Here is an 18,307-nt window from a genome sequence, read left to right as displayed (position 1 = left end):
CCGTATTTTCCCGACGACTCGTCGATGCGGACGACTCGTCGAATTGCTCATTTTTAGCCAAAATTTTAACAAAATCCTACGAAACGTCGATTCAGACGACACGTCGAACTTATCGCTTCAAAATGGTGGATAAAACTGCAGTAACATTATCAGTGTATGATGCCACGATGTCCCCGATATTGCTACCAATTATTATTAATGATTAACATTTAAACAATTACTCTTTATACTTATGCATCATATTTTCAAATACCGACAACATCTAAAAAGTCGCTTGCATTGTAAACAATTCCCGATATCGCGTGATGTGCAAAACTAAACTTACTTTGACAGAAATATTTTATTCCCACGCATTAAAATAATCACCCACTCTGACCATTTCCAGTGTATTCGCCATTACGTAACCAGCCACCTGTTGACTCGGCGCGTGGTCAATGTTTGTTTAACAATTTCCGGTGTCATAGGCATGCACCTGTCTCGTGTCGGACTTCAAAGGGGGATCTCAAGTGCAGAAAGCTTAGCAATTACTATGTTTTGACGAAACTTGTTTACTTTGTATCCAGTAATGCAGTTACACGCTATTGTTTTACATAGACACTGTTAGAAATAGATCGATCATTTGTACGACTTGATAATGACGATATACGACATACATACGTTTCCTAAAAAAAATTATCTAACAATAATCAAAGAATTGGACAATAATTAATCAATGAACTATAATCACTCTTATAACGGTACTCTTTATATACACAGGGAGTGAAAGATCTCAGCCTTAGGGCAAGATTATTAACACAACCGGTGTCAGCCTATTGTATAAACAGTAGTATTGATAATTGCCGATTACGTATTTTAAGATTGAATTTGACAATAAAATATTTCTGATTATACTTTCCACTAACAACTCTTTACTAATAAAATAATTAAATTTAAAAAACATCCCCGGACCTACTGCAATATTTTCTTCCATTCAAATTTGGTTTCAATTTTACTGCTCAATGTTATCTTCCTACTAGTGATACATAGAACCATGTGACGATGTGTTTATAAATAAAAACGGAACGGTAAAACTTTTAATTGATATAAGACAATGTAACATTTTTTAATAACTGTTGTTATTATTATGTATTTAAGTGTTAACAGATGAGTGAAAATAATAATTATTAAAGATGAACAGTGAATTCAACAACGTAATTTTCAATCACACAGCCAACTCAAGATGATTAAAACCAAGATTTTTAATGCGATTTTTAACAATTTTCTGACCTCGAGCCGTCGACAAGTCGAACAAGACGATAAGTCGAGTGCTCTGCTTCAGAGAAAAAAAATACCGACTAATCGTCGGAAAAATACGGTAGTACAAATAATTTTATTTGTTATAAACATGTACAAGAACAACACTTATCACGCATGCCATCTTTGTTTTTAATCATTGAATTTATTTAAAGAATAAAAATTTTATGACTATGGACTATTATAAAAGTGTTGCTATTGCCTTTGAGTATGATGATTTAGCAACAAGAGAAGTACATTAACATTCCCTGAGCCCAAAGACATAGCAAAACGCAATTAGAGATACATGGTGTCATTGAAAGAAAAGGAATTTATAGATCACCAACTGTGTTCTAGAATGTTGGATATCAGCCAATCAGAAAGCTTAGAATGATTCATCTTTACATAATAACATTCTATTCAAACATTAATTGTACAAAACAACAACAAAAATAACAAAGGTATGATATGATTTTTTTCCCCTTATTTTGATGGCCATCACTCCTATTACTATTTAAGACTGGCAGTATATCCATATACATTGTAGGTCACTATGAAATAAATATTAATAAATACCTTACTTACTACACTACTTATGCAACTGAAATGTTTAAAAGATCAAAATTTTGCTAAAACTGTTCATGATTTAACTTCCAAACTAGATGAACTTGACTTTAAAGTTTTTTGACAGCCATAAGGCCATGTGTGGATCCAGAATTTTTTTTTAGGGGACTCCAATGGTTATTTGAGTTTTCCAAGGGGGGGGGGGGGGGGGTGAGGCATATTTTTGGTAATTTTATAATGTAACTTTAAAAGAAATTTGAATTTGCAGGGAGGGTCCAGACCCCCCTGACCCCTCCCCTCTAGATCTGTGCATGCCTAAAGCTAGCTGTCACAATGTACATGTATAGAAATTCTTTATTATAGATTAAAGGCTACCTTTGATCAAGAGTTGATTCATCAAGCATAATTTCAGACAAGGAGATGGTTGAGGTAATGTCCAAGTTCTGGTCCACAAACTGCCAGTACAGAGTAGTGTCATTTTTCCTCTCCTTCCTGACCACTTCAAATAAACAATGTGGACAAGGAATGACTCTGGTGATTAAGTACCTTCCATAACAGTTTTGTACAAATCGGGATTCCCCTATTTCGGGGTACCAGTCTTGTAGTAGGTTATCAATATGCTCAGACATCTTCACCAGGAACTTAGCACTAGCTCTTTCCTCCAGACAGACCTTGATCTTCTTTGTAATGGCACACATGCCATGCTGTGATGCTCCTCTGTCAGCGAATGTGAATTCTATGGAATCACACGGAAACCCCATCTCTAGAACAACACTGTTTTCCATGTCGATTGGAGACCAGCGATTGTCTATCCAGCACTTTAGTGCCGTCCTTTGGTAATCACAAAATCCGCTCAGCCCTGGCAGGACTTCTTTGATTCGAAATAAGACAGTGTTATGACATAGAAGCTGAACCCCTGTCTGCCAGGGCTGCCAGTAAGGTTCTTTGGTTTTTAGATACGGACATGCTTCAAGAACCTCACTGGGAATTGGAAACAAATCAGTGACAATCTCATACAGGGATTTATCTGCAAGGATTCTGGTGATCAGCCTGGGCCAAAACCCACTTGGAAAATAGGTCATCACATAAAGTCTGCAGTGGGAGAAGATGACATTGCTGGAAGGGTGACTGTTCACAAACCCCAGAGATCCCCCTGGACGTTGGTACATGGAGGAGTTCGGACTGCCACTGCCAGGCAAACTGTTCTTGGTTCTTCTGAGTGTTTCATCTAATGGAATCAAGGGAATCTACAAACATAGATTATATTACCTTAAAATGCCAATTAGGTATTTAGAATTTCATAAAATTCTATTAACCATATTTCCATTCAATGATATACAAGTAGCCATTAAAAGATTACTTTCACTTTTATGAACCATAAGAAATTTTAATCTCAATTGATTTTCTGGAAACATTTAATATCTAAAACATCTTCGAATCCCTACTTTACTATATATCTTTAAACTTGTAAAATAAGAACTTTGCAATTAAAAATCAGCTACCATAAATAATGTGATTACATTAAGGAAGGAGTCTTTTCTGGTTTTCGACTTGTCAAACGTAAATTTGATGAATTGTTCATTAAATCAAGATGAAAGGAAATTAAAATAGAATATTTTTCTTTCTTTTTTACTATCATACAACTTGGCATAGAAAAATGTAATCAATGTTTAGAATGGAACAAGGATTATATTTTTGGCGTAATATTGGCGTAGGAAAATATCACATGTTGCGCAATTCAGAATTGCTGCAGATTATATATATGTAATGAGTCTGTTTTAGCATTTTAAAAACAATAACAATAATGTTGGATTTTTTTTTACTAATGTGAACTAATAATATGATACTTGGGTTTCAGAATATGTTTTTAAAATATGATTTGCCTATCAAATAACATTTTTATAAGCTTTTTAAAGCGCCCATTCTATACATTGATTTTTGTGAAAAAATCACTAAAATCAGTTTTTCTCTCTTATGAAACGGTCAATATATTAGCTTTTCTGTTAATTTATATCTTTATATAAAGTCTTCATAATACATAAAAATTAGAAATATTTTATTATTGGAAGCATAAAAAAATAATCAAAATTTCTTCAAAATTTAAGAAAATTAGAGGAAATGCGGGCTAAGCAATATCAATTTTAGTATAAATATTTATTCCAATTTAGTAGTATAAGCTGATAGACACTCTCATGGTCTATGATTTCATTGAAGATTTGAATCTTCAAATCTTAAACAAATGTCTACAGAACTATAAAGAGCTACACTTATTTTTATCACTCTTTACGTTGAGAAAAAAGGTAGTGACCTTGACCTGACCTTTATCCGAAAACAAAAAGGTCAAATTTAATTAAACTGATAAAATCATTAAGTAATATGATCCGTTTGACTGTGTCAAAATTTCATGCATTTCTTATTATAAGAAGTATGTTTGATAATAAAAATACTCCTTCCTTAATGTTATAGTGACAATCAAGCCTAGATACTTAGACCAGTGTATAGTCCTTGCATTGAGAAAAATGTTCCTGTATGGGGTAAAAGGCCTAAGGACCTCTTAGGTCACCCGATACACCTGTACTACCTAACACAAACCTTCCAAAATGTTTTTTTAATCATTTTAAAATTTCTAGAACATGTTAAGTTTACTATAAAGCTGAACACAACTTATACATAGGTACCAGAGTAACATGGCGACAAAAGACATACGTCCACACAGATAAGATCTGACTACAGCAATGGGCTTTGAACTGTTTTAAAAGAGGTCTGTGTGGTATATAGGGGTTGTAAGGAAAGAGGCAAAGACAAAACAAGGCTGACAATGCCTTTTACCAGTTGTGTTCAGATTTAAATATATCTTGGTCAAAAGGCTTTACCTTGATAAAAAGATAGTTACCAGTGTATTAAACATGCATCCTCTAATTATCAGCAAAGTTACATTATTATAAATGTTTTCCTCTGAAAAACAGTAGATTTTTTTTTTTTTGATAAATATAACTGTACCATATTTGAAATAACTGTAGGAAGAAGAGTATAAATGTGTGTGCTTGTTATTAAAGTCTTATTGTATTACAAAATCAGCATTCTAGTAAGATGTAAATATGGTTGAACATCAAACAATGCATAAAACAGCAGCTATAAATATAGGATCTCTCATGATCTGCAATGGTATGTGGTTTTTATCCTACCAGTTGTGTGTTTTCTATCCCCAAGCCTTGGCGAGGGGATAGAAAACACACAATGAGTTGAATTAAAATCATATACCATCGCAAATCATGAGAGATTCTTTTTATCACATGTTTTCCAAGTATTTTAAATTGTTAATCTCAAATTTTTTCTGTAAGATTGTAACTGTGCACCGCACAACACGTTATCTATAAAATACAAGTCATCAACAACTTTACGCATGGAAAAAAAGTTCCTTGAAGTTTAACAAACAAACATTTCATTTTCGGACATTTATTTAAAATTCATGAAATATAATTGAAACAACACCAAATGCTTCACATTAACAACTCAACACTTTTCAATTGAATTAATCATTTACTTTTTAATTATATCAACCGCCTTAACTTACGTAATGTTTAAAGGAAGTGAACATGAAAAAATTATCAAGGGCTCAAATTTGTCTGTTTGATGTGTATAATGATATCTGAAAACCGTTTAGACAGAGCTTTCCTCAGTAAAAAGATATACCACTGAGAATAACTAATTCATGCAATCCATGAGCGCTGCCATATTGTTAAAATCATTACCTCCCTGCTGGGTTATCTCTAAGCATCTAAGAGAGGGCAGCACTGATGCTGCCGTCAGTGAGACACATTGCATTTTTACACACGTTTAGTAACAGAGATAAAATGCCATCAATGTAAAGCGTTGTCATTTTAAACAGTGTTTATGGAGGAAGATTTTGGATCTCAGAATGATGCATTCCCACCAGCAGTTAATGTGACATGTAACTAGAATGGAATGTCCGTGGATCAGTGTTATTGTGACCTATTTTTTCTTGCACTCGGGAATTTCTTGTTTATGAGTTTGAACATTATGTGTGCTACATAAATGAGCACACAAGGTGCATTGCACAGCATCCTGACTTTTTAAAAGTGTCTTAGTCCTGTTATTCTTCTGACAGCATAAACAGAACCGGCGTACATATCATCAAGATCTTATGTATAAAAAAAAAACAAATAAGAAAAATTTTCAGGGCATTTAAATAAAAAGTAACGGTAAGAAACCCCACAAAGAAAATGAAATTACAATTTTATATTAATTTAAATTGAAATCTAAAAACAGCATTTCTTTATGTAAACACTGACTGCCACATCTTCGTACAAACCTCTGGAATGTGATGGTCTTATACTTCACAAATTAATTTATCTATTCATTTTTTTTTTACAATTCATAAATAGTTATCTGAGGTTCATTTATAGAAATGTACTAAATCCTTGTCTTCTCATGACAGTACACAAAATTTTTCTTCAAATCAAGGCATATTTTTTCTTCGTAACTTTCATCAACTCTGTACATAAACACTGGCCTAGTTCCAACATTGACCCAGTCACCAGCAGCAATGTGGCTTATCTACGTCAGAGAACAGATGCATGCTGGGGAATAATGGATTACCTCCATAAACCTTTCACTGAGAGTGTTTATAATTGATAAAATCTCTTGATAGAAATAAACAAAAAGGTAACAGACCTCATTTTTAAGTTTCAAAAGGCTTTTAAAATTTATTAAGCAACAATTATTTTTTCATGTTCACTTCCTTTAATTATGATGTCATGTCACGTAAGAACACACAGTGTAATATCAAAAATTTATCCCATGAGTGATATCCACCACCTAATGAGATAAACATGTGATAAAAAGCATTAACACATCCTCCCTTGCAAAAGAACTATATATGATATTAGTCAAATTTGGCCCCAAAAATTTGCTATTTTTAAAGTGATTCAGGTACATTTATTTGTTGTGTTATTTTATAAAAGCATTGACATAAAATATGTTTTTCACCTATTTATTTGATTTATATGCACTCACAGGCAGTATATGACGTCAGAAGTGATGCTCTTTTCATACAGAATTAAATCAAAATCAGTCCAAAATTGACATTTTTTCTTACCTTTTTTCGAGTGGGAAATAAAGAGCGACTCTTTGAACAAGAACGAACTTTTTGTCACTTATAAGTACTGGAGAGATGCATCTTTGGTGAAAATATTTTGTTTGTTCAAGCAGTCTCTCAATGTTTCCTTAAAGAAAAATTGCCTCAAAACAAGCCGTTTTATGCTTAAAATGCGAAAATGGCAGGATAAGTTAAACTTTTTGATATCTTATTTTTAAATTGTGGGCACTAAAATCAAAATGAAAATTATGAAAAAAAACTTCAAATGTTTATTTGTACAAATAAAACAAAGAACTAGTAGGCTAATTGTTCTCGAACAATTAGAGGTCTTTCCACCTCAATATATTTAATGAATTGCTAAATTGCTCAATAAGGTATACAAAAAATTATTATACCTATAATTCATGTTGTACTATAAAATGGGAAAACCACAAAGCCATGAAATGATAAATAATTTTTAAAGAGATTTTTTTTTTATTTTCAAGCCATTTCTTTAAGAATTCCATGTTGTATATATCGTAAACATTTATTAAATTACTTTTCTGAATTTTTTTTCCACTTACTATGAACAAAACTGAGCCAAGTGAATATTCTTTACACAATCATATAAACAGTCAACCTAACAATAGAAGAGAGTGTTCTGGAGGCTAGCTGTCTGTACAAAATGAATAGGTTGACTGTAAAAACAAGTTCCACTTGAGTAACCACAGGACTTGATGTGATACCTGGCTGACCCAATTGAATACCTTATTGCGCAACCCAGCAAACTATTGAAACCCTTACTATAATTTTGTATTTCAAATGATATGAAAACTCATTAATTAACAGACTTCCAAATGACATTGACCTTTGACCTTTATGTCATTTTGATCGGCCAAGGTAGACGCTTCTATTCCAAGTGGTCCGAACTCTCTATGATAGATAGTAAAATAGTTGGAAATGATTTTATGGAAGTTTCAATACTTTCAGGGGCAATAACTGCTATAAGGGGGCCTCAGATCCTTTTGGTATGAATAGATTGAAGAACCCTCTAAGTGTACTGAAGACAATGGTAAAAGTTCCATATTTCTATCTCTAATGGTTTCAGAGGAGTAGCGATAACAAGCATTTCGTACAAAAGGGGCTATAACTCTGTAATTATTCAAAGGTATGAGCCTAGGGGCTATATTTTAAAATGGCTTAAGACTGCCTACTACATCCATAAAAAAGTTTTTCTCTACCACCCTAAACAAAAGAGATATAAAAACTCATTAATTAACAGCTTCTCAAATGACCTTGACCTTTGACCTTTATGTCATTTTGTTCGGCCAAGGTAGACGCTTCCATCCCAAGTGGTCCGAAGTCTCTATGATAACTAATAAAAAAGTTGGAAGTGATTTTATGGAAATTTAAATACTTTCAGGGGCAATAACTACTACAAGGGGGCCTCAGATCCTTTTGGTATGAATAGATTGAAGAACCATCTTAGTGTAATGAAGACATTGGTAAAAGTTCCAAATCTCTATCTCTAATGGTTTCAGAGGAGTAGCGATAACAAGCATTTCCTTCTCAAAGGGCAATAACTCTGTGAGTTCTGGGAGTTCTTTGACACGGGGTCAATTGGTACCATAACTTTTAATGAGCAATTACATAAAGTTTAAATTGTTTGGATAATTCTAATAATAAAAAAGTCACCCCGAGCTAAATAGAAAAAAAGAAGAAGAAGAAGAAGAACTAGTAGACTAATTGTTCTCGAACAATTAGAGGTCTTTCCACCTCTTTGTTTTTTTTTGGACATAAGATGGCTTCGATAGAATACAGTATTTCTCTGCATTACTTCATAAAAAGTGTCAAACGATTAAGTTTGCAATTTTTTATTGCTTGACCTTGACCTTTGTCCTTTATGTCATTTTGATCTGACAAGGTAGACGCTTCAATACCAAGTGGTCCGATCTATCTATGATTATTAATTCAAAAGTTATTTGTGTTTTTATTGATTGTTCAAACTTTCAGGGGCAATAACTGCTATAAAAGGGACTTTGGACCCTTTCGGTATGATAGATTGAACGAGCGTCTAAGTGTACTGAATACATTATTAAAAGTTTCAAGTCTCTACCTCTAACGGTTAATGAGGGGTAGCAATAACAAGCATTTTGTACAATAGGGGCAATAACTCTATAATTGTTACATGGTAAGGGTCAAAGGGTGATATTTTGAAATGCCTTAAGATGTCCTACTACATCCATGAAAAAGTTTTCCTCTACCATCCTAAACAAAATAGACACAACAACTCATTAATTAAGAGATTTCCAAATGACCTTGACCTTTGACCTTTATGTCATTTTGTTCGGCCAAGGTAGATGCTTCCATCCCAAGTGGTCCGAAGTCTCTATAATAAGTAATGAAAAAGTTGGAAGTGATTTTATAAAAATGTAAATACTTTCAGGGGCAATAACTACTAGAAGCAGGGCTCAGATCCTTTTGGTATGAATAGATTGAAGAACCCTCTAAGTGTACTGAAGACATTGGTAAAAGTTTTAAGTTTCTATCTCTCATGGTTTCAGAGGAGTAGCGATAACAAGCTTTTCGTACAAAAGGGGCAATAACTCTGTAACTATTTATAAGAAGGAGCCAAGGGGATATATTTTGAAATGTCTTAAGATGTCCTACTACATCCATGAAAAAGTTTTTTCCTACCATCCTAAACAAAAGAGATCTAAAAACTCATTAATTAAGAGATTTGCAGATGACCTTGACCTTTGACCTTTATGTCATTTTGTTCGGCCAAGGTAGACGCTTCCATCCCAAGTGGTCCGAAGTCTCTATGATAAATAATAAAAAAGTTGGAAGTGATTTTATGGAAATTCAAATACTTTCAGGGGCAATAACTGATAGAAGGGGGGCTCAGATCCTTTCGGTATTAGTAGATTGAAGAACCCTCTAAGTGTACTGAAGACATTGGTAAAAGTTCCAAGTCTCTATCTCTTATGGTTTCAGAGGAGTAGCGATAACAAGCTTTTCGTACACAAGGGCAATAACTTTGTAAGTTCTGGGAGTGATCAAGCAAAGGGTCATTTGGTACCATAACTTTTAATGGCCAATAACATAAAGAAAAAATTGTTTCAATGTCTCTTGAAATAAAAAAGTTGTCCCAAGGAAAATAGAAAAGAAAAATTATAAGAATAATAAAAAACATAAAGAAAACAAAAGGTCTTTCACCTGAAAGGTGGAAAGACCTAATAAAAAACATAAAGAAAACAAGAGGTCTTTCACCTGAAAGGTGGAAAGACCTAATTACAGAAAAAATAAAAATGTTCATTTAAGGGGGCCATTTTAGGCTCAAACCATATATAGTCCTTTACACTTCCTCTGTCAATTATACAACGTTTTTACCTAACTTATTCATACCAAATGAAGGATTTAAATTTATGTAAAAAGAATTATACAAGATCATTGAATTATAAATATTAGTGAAATTAGTACACGTATATTCCAATGAATTTTCTGTGGCATGTTGCTCCAGTAATATAGCTGATAAATAAATATGCATGTTTGGTTTCGAATTATTTTACAGTAACAAATACATTTCAAGATCTATTATTAGGAATTGGAAATAAATAATGAATTACAATTAAAACAAAGGGTTTTTTTTCCTATTCCCTTGAAATTTACTTAAATGAGTTGCTTGCATTAATTTTCATCATATATTATATACTTCATACAGCACCACACTAACGTCTCAACATGTTAGCTACTGGGCCTTGGCCTTTCCCTTGTAGAAGTTATATAAGCAAATGACCAAGCTAATTAGAAAATTATGATAATTTTCACAGGACTATTTTAAACAACAATTGATTGTATTCATTTTAAGTGCATGAGGTTTAAACATTATTTTGTTTGATAACCGTACTTATCAACTAAATGACAAATAATAAATTATCTAACATGTTTATACTCAAGAGGTGAAGAGTACAAGAGAAAATCAAAGTACTGAAGTACTGACAGGAGTTGATTTTATCGATCATTATTTATCTTAAAATCAACGATATGTTATTTTGCTTGGCAAGTAGTTTATAATCTCTATTTGAATTATGCACATTTTTATAATATGGATTCTCTGACTTTTCCGACAAGAATTTCGAGAAAACCTCCATGATTCATGTTGTGTAATATTTAAAAATAGAATTGATTTCATCAAACTATGTATCGGTATTCGAAATATTTCAAACGTGTATGGATTCAACCAATAATGAACTCTAGTCTTGTTCAACCATATGCTCGGCTGTCTTCGTTAATCTCCGACAAGTAAGAGATACCAGGTCAATGATAGCTTGATGATGCGACCTCTAAATATAGACTGACTCTCTGCTTGTTGGATATGTACACTACAGAGACAGCCGATGGTTGAACAAGACTATATTGAGCTATGGCATAGGAATACATACGACTACAAAAAAATTCTAAATCGTTCGTACTATTTAAAATCTTACTATTTCTTAGGTATTTATAAATAAGTTTCCTTTAAAAAAAATGCTTCAGCATACTTTACATCGAATTTATCGATTATTTTCAAGAACTAACTCTTGTCAGCGGTGATGATTTGTGCTTAGGTCCAAACACTGTTTCAGTTTAAATTGCCCTTTTTGACTGACTGAAAAAAATTATCTGAATCGAGATACTTTTATTCACATTCTGATCATATATTTTTATTTAAATACAGTTGTTTGCAGACTTTTTTCTTAAAGTTTTCTTTTTAATTCAAATTCTGAAAAAAATAAATGTTCCTACCTTATCAAATTCTTAAGCATAAATGAACCTGTACCCAATGAAATTTCCTGTCAAATGCATTTTGGCAGAAGTAAGGACATTATAAATAATTTCATCAAGAGAAACTTCCGATAATTGTTGCAATAAACCAATATTCATCAAATATATCTGCATATCACATTATGCAAAATTAAAAACATGCGCATCTAAAGAAAATAGGTTTTTATAGTAAACTTGTATTAGCAAGAATATATACCGGTATATGAAAACCATGCCCTGCTTGCCTGTGAAATGATCAAGAGTAAGACAATTAGCACAACCTAGTACCTTAACATCCTCACTGCTCCTGATACAGGCATACATATCCTGCTCTTTTGGTAACAAGGAGGGAATCAACAAATGTTTTTTATCAAAATCCAAGGCCAGTTCAAACTTGGCTAGAAGTCCACAGATATAATGCTCAATATTCTCAGGCTGAAAGGAGGATTGTTTGAACAGGACATGCAGGTTCGTGGCACGCATCACACCTGTGAAAGATCAAGTAATATGTCTCTATTTTGTAGAGGAAATTACTGACTACAAGGTATGGATATATTTACACAAGGTTAAACAAATCATTACAGCATTATGTTGATCCCCTTTCTGATTTTAATTATCTTTTCAATTGAGATATGATAAAGAGGAATTCAAATTGTTATAGTAATAATACTTTAAACCCCTTTTCCATTGGGATTTAATTAAAAATCAAAGGGGGATTTGATATTTTACAGCCAGAAAACTTCGAACCATTAGGGTTCAATACTGTGGAATCATTAAATTTTGTGGGGGCCAATTTTCGTGAATGGCTTGAATTTTACAGGTTCTTGGGGACGTAATTTCGTGTATTCTTATATATCTACAAAAGGAAAATATGACTTTATTACCCTAATTTATCAATTCGTGGAGGATGTTATTTCATGGATAAGATTTACCCACGAATTTCACAAAAATTGAGCCACCACGAAATCTAATGATTCCACAGTATTCTATAGGGGGTGGGGGGTTAACATGATTGTAAGTTTTGCAGCAAAATATACCATCATAGTGATGAAATATTTTGAACCCAATCATTGAACCTTATTTATTTATATGGATCGAGTCTCAAACAAACCATTTTGAGCGAAGTTGTTGACCTGGTCAACCGTGACCACTCTGGCCAGCTGATCACACAACCACTGGGGGTCCAGGAAGTATCTGTCCTTCAGGGTCAGGTCCTCATAATGAAACAGTATCCCTGGTTGTTGGTAAAAATAAAAATCTGTTTGTTAAATCAACAACATATTTTCATTTCTAACATGCTAAATGTACTGGGAAGAATTATCTTTGAATTTTTTTAACTTTTAAAATTTTCACAAGAAAATTAATAACAGTTTTAATTAATTAATTGAATAATAAATGTTTAAATCAAAATCTCCAACACATGATGCACTAAATTACACTTTGAGGAATTTAATATCTCAAGGTACAGTGTATTGACAAAAATTTCCCCCAAACAGTTGGTAAAATAAATAATTTTCCCATGAAAAATACATGATGAAGATGATAACAGTTTTTATGTAAACTGAAAATCTTACCGTTTTCATGCAGGAATCTTGTAGCCTGTTCTACATCCTCTGGGTCCCTAAACAATGTTCCCGATCTCTCCATCATTTTGTGCATGGTCTTCAACCTAAAAAAAAAAAACTCTCAAGAGTTGTCAAGAAAGGAAGAAGAACTTTCTTTTCAATCATATTTTCATTAATCACCTTAAAAAGCATTCCATGATACTAGCAAATTGAAATATGGAATTTTGAAATTGATTTTGCAATCATTCTGTCAGTTTTAAAGTTTGAATCTTTCAAGTTTATAGTCAGGGGCGTAGCTGCCTATACGCAAGTACGCAAATGCATACACATCATTTTTGTTATCTTTTTTGGAATGGGAAATAAAGAGTGACTCTTTGAACAAGGAAAATATTTTTGTCCCTTATTAGTCTTGGATAGATACATCTCTGATGAAAATAATTTTGTTTTGTTTAACCATGCACTCAATGTTTACAGAAAGAACAAGAGGCCCATGGGCCACATCGGTCACCTGAGGAACAATTGGTATGATAAAACCAGCTTAATGGAGTCATAATACAAACTATCTGGACAATGTACAACAATACATGAAGATCTTGTATAAATAAAATCCATTTTTCCCCCTGGATATTCTTATGTTTATTATCATAAGTCCCTTTTCTAACAGGATGATTTTATAGTCATATCACATATTGAGTATTGCAGTTCTCAAAAATATCCTTACGGTAACTCCATACTCGGAAAACCCTCTGATGAAAGATGAAAAACAGAACTGATTTCAGTTAAATAGACTTAAATTTCATCAATTATAAGAAAAAATATACATGTCATCACACTTTTTGAGATGTTAGATAAACATGAACTAAAGCATAATTTAGCATCAGAAAACCGTACTTTTTTTGTTAAAAGTAAAATATTTGTAGGCAGAAATTTGTTTATCTTGTTTAATTTTATTGTCAACTGTGTCAGGAAAGTAAAACTACAAAAACATTTTAAAATTAATTGTTGGGATAAGAAAATTTATAGCATTTAGACATACAACTGAGAGAACAGTCAGAAAAAGAGTTATTTCCCCTTAGCATAGATAAAATGTATAAAAAATAGGAAATTAAGGATAAAATTAAGCTGCAAAATTATCTTGAACTTAACAATATTTCTAATTGCATCCATGAGATTATGTTCACATAAAATAAATAAAACTATCTTGCACAAATTTTAAAGAATTCAAAGTTTTACAATAAAGTATGACGTCACAGAACACTGGATCTACTTTAACAATTGTTTATATATGGGATATAAACCTACATCAAACTCTGAACCTTCTTGTGAGGCCAAAGAATTGTCCTTTGGCCAAGGTCATAACAATTATAAAGAATAATCTGGCTGATTAGTTTCTGAGAAGAAGATTTTTAAAAATTTGCTCTTCATATTCCTATGTAAAACTTTGAACCCCCCCATCCATTGTGGCCCCACCCTACTCCTGGGGGTGTCATTATATTCACAACTTTGAAGTAATGATTTTCACAACTTTGAATCTACACTACCTGAGGATGCTTCCACACAAGTTTCAGCTTTCCTGGCTTAGTGGTTCTTGAGAAGAAGATTTTTGAAAATTTCTCAAAATTTTTCATTAATTTCTAATTATCTCCCCTTGAAAAAGTGGCCCTTAATTTTCACAAATTTGAATCCCCTTTGCCTAAGGATGATTTGTGCCAAGTTTGGTTGAAATAGGCTCAGTAGTTCTTGAGAAGATGTTAAAAATGTGAAAAGTTTACAGACAGACGAACAGACGGATGACAGACAAAATGTGATCAGAAAAGCTCACTTGAGCTTTCAGCCCAGGTGAGCTAAAAACTATATGAAAACAAGCCATTTCATTATGCTAAAAATGCAGAAATAGTGGGAAAATGTTCACTTTACGATGCTATATTTCTAAATTTTGGGCTCTTGAATCAAAATAAAAATTATGAAATAACTTCATATGTATATCTGTACAAAGAAAACAAAGAATTACAGTAAAATGATGTTTATTTTAAGGGGCTATCTTAGGCTCAAATTATATTTAGTCCTTTCACAAAGAGACAAATATTTAGTTTCATAAGTTCAAAATAACTGGTTATGTAAGACATGAAAAATTGATATTTTATTACTTAGCTACATGTACACCATTGTTCAATGTTCATTGACAATTATCACATTTTAAATCACATGCGTGATAGCTTTGCTATCTTGATATATATAGAATTATTTACTAGTTCTTCAGTTCTTTATTAACTTTAAGCTATATAGCTCATCAGTACAATAAATATAAACAATATACACGTACAGGTAGGTTAATAGGAGAATGTGGCAGAAGTGTACATATTATGATATCAACATCTAATTTGCATTATGTAAATCTTTTCTTAATTTCAAACCAAAGTGAATAAATTTACCCAGATTACATAGTTCCTTTACATTTTCAACATTAAAAAGTTGCAGAAGTTTACACATTGAAGGTTTTTTCCAGTAATAAGGCTTAAAGTATTTTTTGCGATAGCCTTCGTATATGGGACATATTAAAATAAAATGAAATTCATCTTCAATAGAATTTGAACATAAAAAACAGTTTCTATTGTGTCTTTCAATATCATAAAATTGACCTGTTTCTATCGACAATTGATGTGAAGACAACCTGAATCTGGAAAAACACTTTTGATATTTGTTTCGGATAGATTTCCTTAAATAAAATTGTAAATTATGGGTTGTAATTAGGTATTAGGTACTAGATCCCCTCCAATTAATATTGAACATATCAATTAGCCACCTGTTGACACTGTTTATCTAACAAATTTTGGTAAAGCAAATGGTGTGTTCCCGTTTTGCACACATTTGATAATTGGGTATAGAACAATAGGTGTGAATTGTGTTGTGATAGCAATTATAGTCTGCTTTCAGTCAAAGATTTTACCTGGATTTTTACCTGTGTTTTATCAGCACCTTTACGATGAAACATGAAGAATATAGATACAATTGTATTTTGTTGTGTTTTAGGTCTAACAACTAATAACTATCACCATTTTTTTCTTTTGATAAAATAAAGATAATGATATTTTTAGTCTTAAATTTCAACTCAGGTCAAGACGTTGTGAAGATGATGGGGTACTCCATGTTTCTTTTTACAACTTGGTTGCGAAATATGTAAAATGCATGTTTATAATTGGTTGGCTGGTATCAACAGAAAGAATATTATGAAAAGAAAAACAGATCTTTATCACAAAATATTTCAATCTTTGAAGTAGCGGCTTTGACAGTAGTTCTTATGACATAACCGCTTTAGTATAAATTACATTTTATAATTGCAGGTCACTTTCTGATTTTTCAAATCAGTAGCTAAATACATGAAGCACAAAAATTTCCGACAAAAATAATAATTTTAATATTGATTCAATAATTTCTGATGACGTCACTGCTTTAGTTTATATTGCGGTACATTTTCTGGTCTTTTTTTTTCAAACCAGAAGCTAAATACATGGAGCACAAAAAATTCTAAAAAAAATAATAATCTGAATATTGATTCGATATACTTCAATCTGAAGAAGGTTTAGGTCTTCATTTGATAGGTTTTACAGTTTTTTTTAAGCATATAAAATTGCCGATTTATCATCATACCATCATCAACTTTGTCTATTTTCTTCGATTATACAAGCCACAGCATAAATGAGGATAGGGATATCCGTGTCACATATCTTTCTCTATTCCAACCAAAGTATAATCCGGACTGTTTATCAGCAAAAATCCACATTCCGGAAGAAAACTGTGAAACTATCAATATGCGATCATTTTGGCCTCGCGGAGTCAAATGCCGGCCATGGATAAATGCCCATGAGAGACAGCAAGGTTGCGAATCAGACGATGTAAAAAAATAAACTTTTTGTTTAGCCATGAACATACATAAAGAGTACGCAATGCACATTGATCTTTTGTTTATCATGTTGTTTTCAATTTTGAATTGGAATGTAAGAGGTATCATGTCCTCTAATGTTTGTTTGACAAATTTATTACGTTTAACAAAGTGTGATGTCGCTGTAATCTCAGAACACAAACTACCTGAAAATTGTTCAAAATTTTTAAACAGTATTGATCAAAGTTATATCAGTACAGCAACATTTGAAAAATCGTTAACCAATGGGGATAAAGGCAAAGGAGGTGTAGCGATATTATATAAAAGATCCCTAGAATTTTACACATCATTGGTTAACACAAACTCAAACAGAGTCATTGGTATTTGTTTAAAAACACCAAACCATGTACCATTGTATATTTTTGGTGTGTATTTACCATCTGAAAATGATGTAGATAAATATAGAGAAGAACTAAATGTACTTCACGACTTGTAGACAATCTATTCTAATCATGGCCATGTTATTTTTGCTGGTGACATAAATGGTAGCCTTCAACAAAAAGATGTTGAAAGAACAAATGCCTATAAATCAGCAGAACTTGTAACATTTTACAGAAAAAACAACCTGTTTTTTCCTTTTCATAATGTTGAACAATGCAAAGATGTATATACTTTTATACCATGTAAAACAATGTTAGACTAAACATTTGTTAGTGAATCGTTGAAGAACCACCTAGTAGATTATGATATTATTCACGAAGGTGTAAAATCAAACACGTCAGACCATTTACCTGTGATCGCTAAAATTGAAATTGTAGAGAACCCCCATATCCTATTACCAAACACCACTAAGTGGCCCGCATGGCACAAGATATGTAAGGACTCAAAAAAATCATATTGTAATCAACTACAAACAGAGTTAAACCAACATCTTCCACCAGAGAAAGATGAAATGTCACTGAATGAAATAGTTTTTTACACTACAACAATCGTAAATGCTGTAATAAAAAGTACTACTCTAACTATCCCAACGTGTTCCTATAATCCTCATACCAAACCCTACTGGAACACTACAGTTAAGGAGGTGCATAAACGTGAAATGGAATCCAGAATAAAATGGGT

General features: G+C 32.4%; 1 protein-coding gene across 1 annotated transcript in view; it reads right to left on the bottom strand.

Annotated features, from left to right (window-relative positions):
* The window catches only part of LOC128164806 (leucine-rich repeat serine/threonine-protein kinase 1-like), a 63,059-nt gene that overhangs the window by 10,079 nt on the left and 34,673 nt on the right, over window positions 1-18,307 (bottom strand). Inside the window, exons 17-20 of the mRNA XM_052828820.1 lie at window positions 13,315-13,409; window positions 12,852-12,974; window positions 12,029-12,228; window positions 2,212-3,083 (exon numbers count right to left, since the gene is read on the bottom strand). Of these exons, the coding sequence (XP_052684780.1) occupies window positions 2,212-3,083; window positions 12,029-12,228; window positions 12,852-12,974; window positions 13,315-13,409 (1,290 nt within the window). The remainder of the gene's footprint in view (window positions 1-2,211; window positions 3,084-12,028; window positions 12,229-12,851; window positions 12,975-13,314; window positions 13,410-18,307) is intronic.

Source organism: Crassostrea angulata, chromosome 10 (assembly GCF_025612915.1).
Source record: "Crassostrea angulata isolate pt1a10 chromosome 10, ASM2561291v2, whole genome shotgun sequence".
Taxonomy (NCBI): domain Eukaryota; kingdom Metazoa; phylum Mollusca; class Bivalvia; order Ostreida; family Ostreidae; genus Magallana; species Magallana angulata.
Note: the sequence above shows the minus strand (reverse complement) of the source record. Positions and strands in the feature narration are given on the sequence as shown.